At 62.6% G+C, this 1,100-nt stretch overlaps 1 protein-coding gene across 1 annotated transcript in view; it reads right to left on the minus strand.

Annotated features, from left to right (window-relative positions):
• Window positions 1-1,100, minus strand: part of CUL7 (cullin 7) — a 10,695-nt gene that overhangs the window by 7,139 nt on the left and 2,456 nt on the right. Inside the window, exons 2-4 of the mRNA XM_021390210.1 lie at window positions 728-1,096; window positions 461-596; window positions 4-106 (exon numbers count right to left, since the gene is read on the minus strand). Of these exons, the coding sequence (XP_021245885.1) occupies window positions 4-106; window positions 461-596; window positions 728-1,096 (608 nt within the window). The remainder of the gene's footprint in view (window positions 1-3; window positions 107-460; window positions 597-727; window positions 1,097-1,100) is intronic.

The following is a 1,100-nucleotide window of genomic DNA, read 5'->3' on the forward strand; positions in this document are numbered from 1 at the left end:
CACCACTCAGCGCGGCTCAGGGTCGCTGCAGCTCTGCTCGGCTGCTCCCCCAGGTAAGGCAGCGAGTACAGCCCCCCCGGGGGCTTGGAGAAAAGTGGCTGCGCGGCTGCAGGACAGCAGAGCGAGGAAAGGCACCGTCAGCCCCGCCAGCTCCCCTCGGCAGAGCCATCCTCGGCTGCACGGCCCTCACTCCCACAGCAGGAGCTCACGAGGACCACCGGGACATAACAGGTTCCCCTGATCCCATCCCAGTGTGGGAAAGGGAGGTGTCAGTAGGGCAGCAAGAGGCAGGGAGTGTGCTGGGAGCAGAGCCCAGGAGTGGGGCAGGTAGGGACTTCAGTCTTCTCTTGGAGCCTCTTGGGGCCAAAAATGGGCAACTCTAGCTGGCTGTTGTGCCAAATTGTTCCCTCAGAGCATGGACCTGGAGAGAAGCTGCATGCCCACCTGGCCTGATGCTCACCTGCTGCCAGCTTGTGGCTGTATCTCAGAGTGGACACCCTCTCTCGGCCCTCATGCTCCTCCTGCCCAGAAGAGCCGATGATCTCCACCATGTGCCAGTGAACCCAGTACGTGCAGGCCGAGGAGTACCAGTACACCTGAGGAGGACAGCCAAAACCACGCACAACTGAGGAAGCACGCAGCAAGCCCCGCTGCTCCCACACAAGGCTCCAGACTTTCCACACCACACGATGCCCCGTGACAGTCCCCTCCTCCCAGCAGCGGATACCTGCACAGGCGGCGTGCCATCATTGCTCTGGCGAAATTCCCCCTCGTCTCCTGCGCTGACCTGTTCGTAGTCCTCCAGCATGCGCACCCGCATGCCTTGCACCAGGTTGGCCTGCACGTACTCCACATAGCTGCTGCGGCTCGGGAAGGCCGAGCGTGTCTTGAAGGTGCTGGGCTCATTCGGCGGAGGAGCAGGGGCTGCTGGAGCAGCGCTGGAGGATATGGGCTGGCGCTGGAAGATGGAGCGGGTGGTGCGAGGCTTCGTCTCCTGCTGGGACAGCGGCTCCGGCTTGTGGCTGTGGTCCCAGCCCATCACGCGCACCAGCTCCAAGATGAGGTTTGCCATAGCCATGCTGAACTCAAACTCTTGCTTC

This window comes from Numida meleagris, chromosome 3 (assembly GCF_002078875.1).
Source record: "Numida meleagris isolate 19003 breed g44 Domestic line chromosome 3, NumMel1.0, whole genome shotgun sequence".
NCBI classification, from domain to species: domain Eukaryota; kingdom Metazoa; phylum Chordata; class Aves; order Galliformes; family Numididae; genus Numida; species Numida meleagris.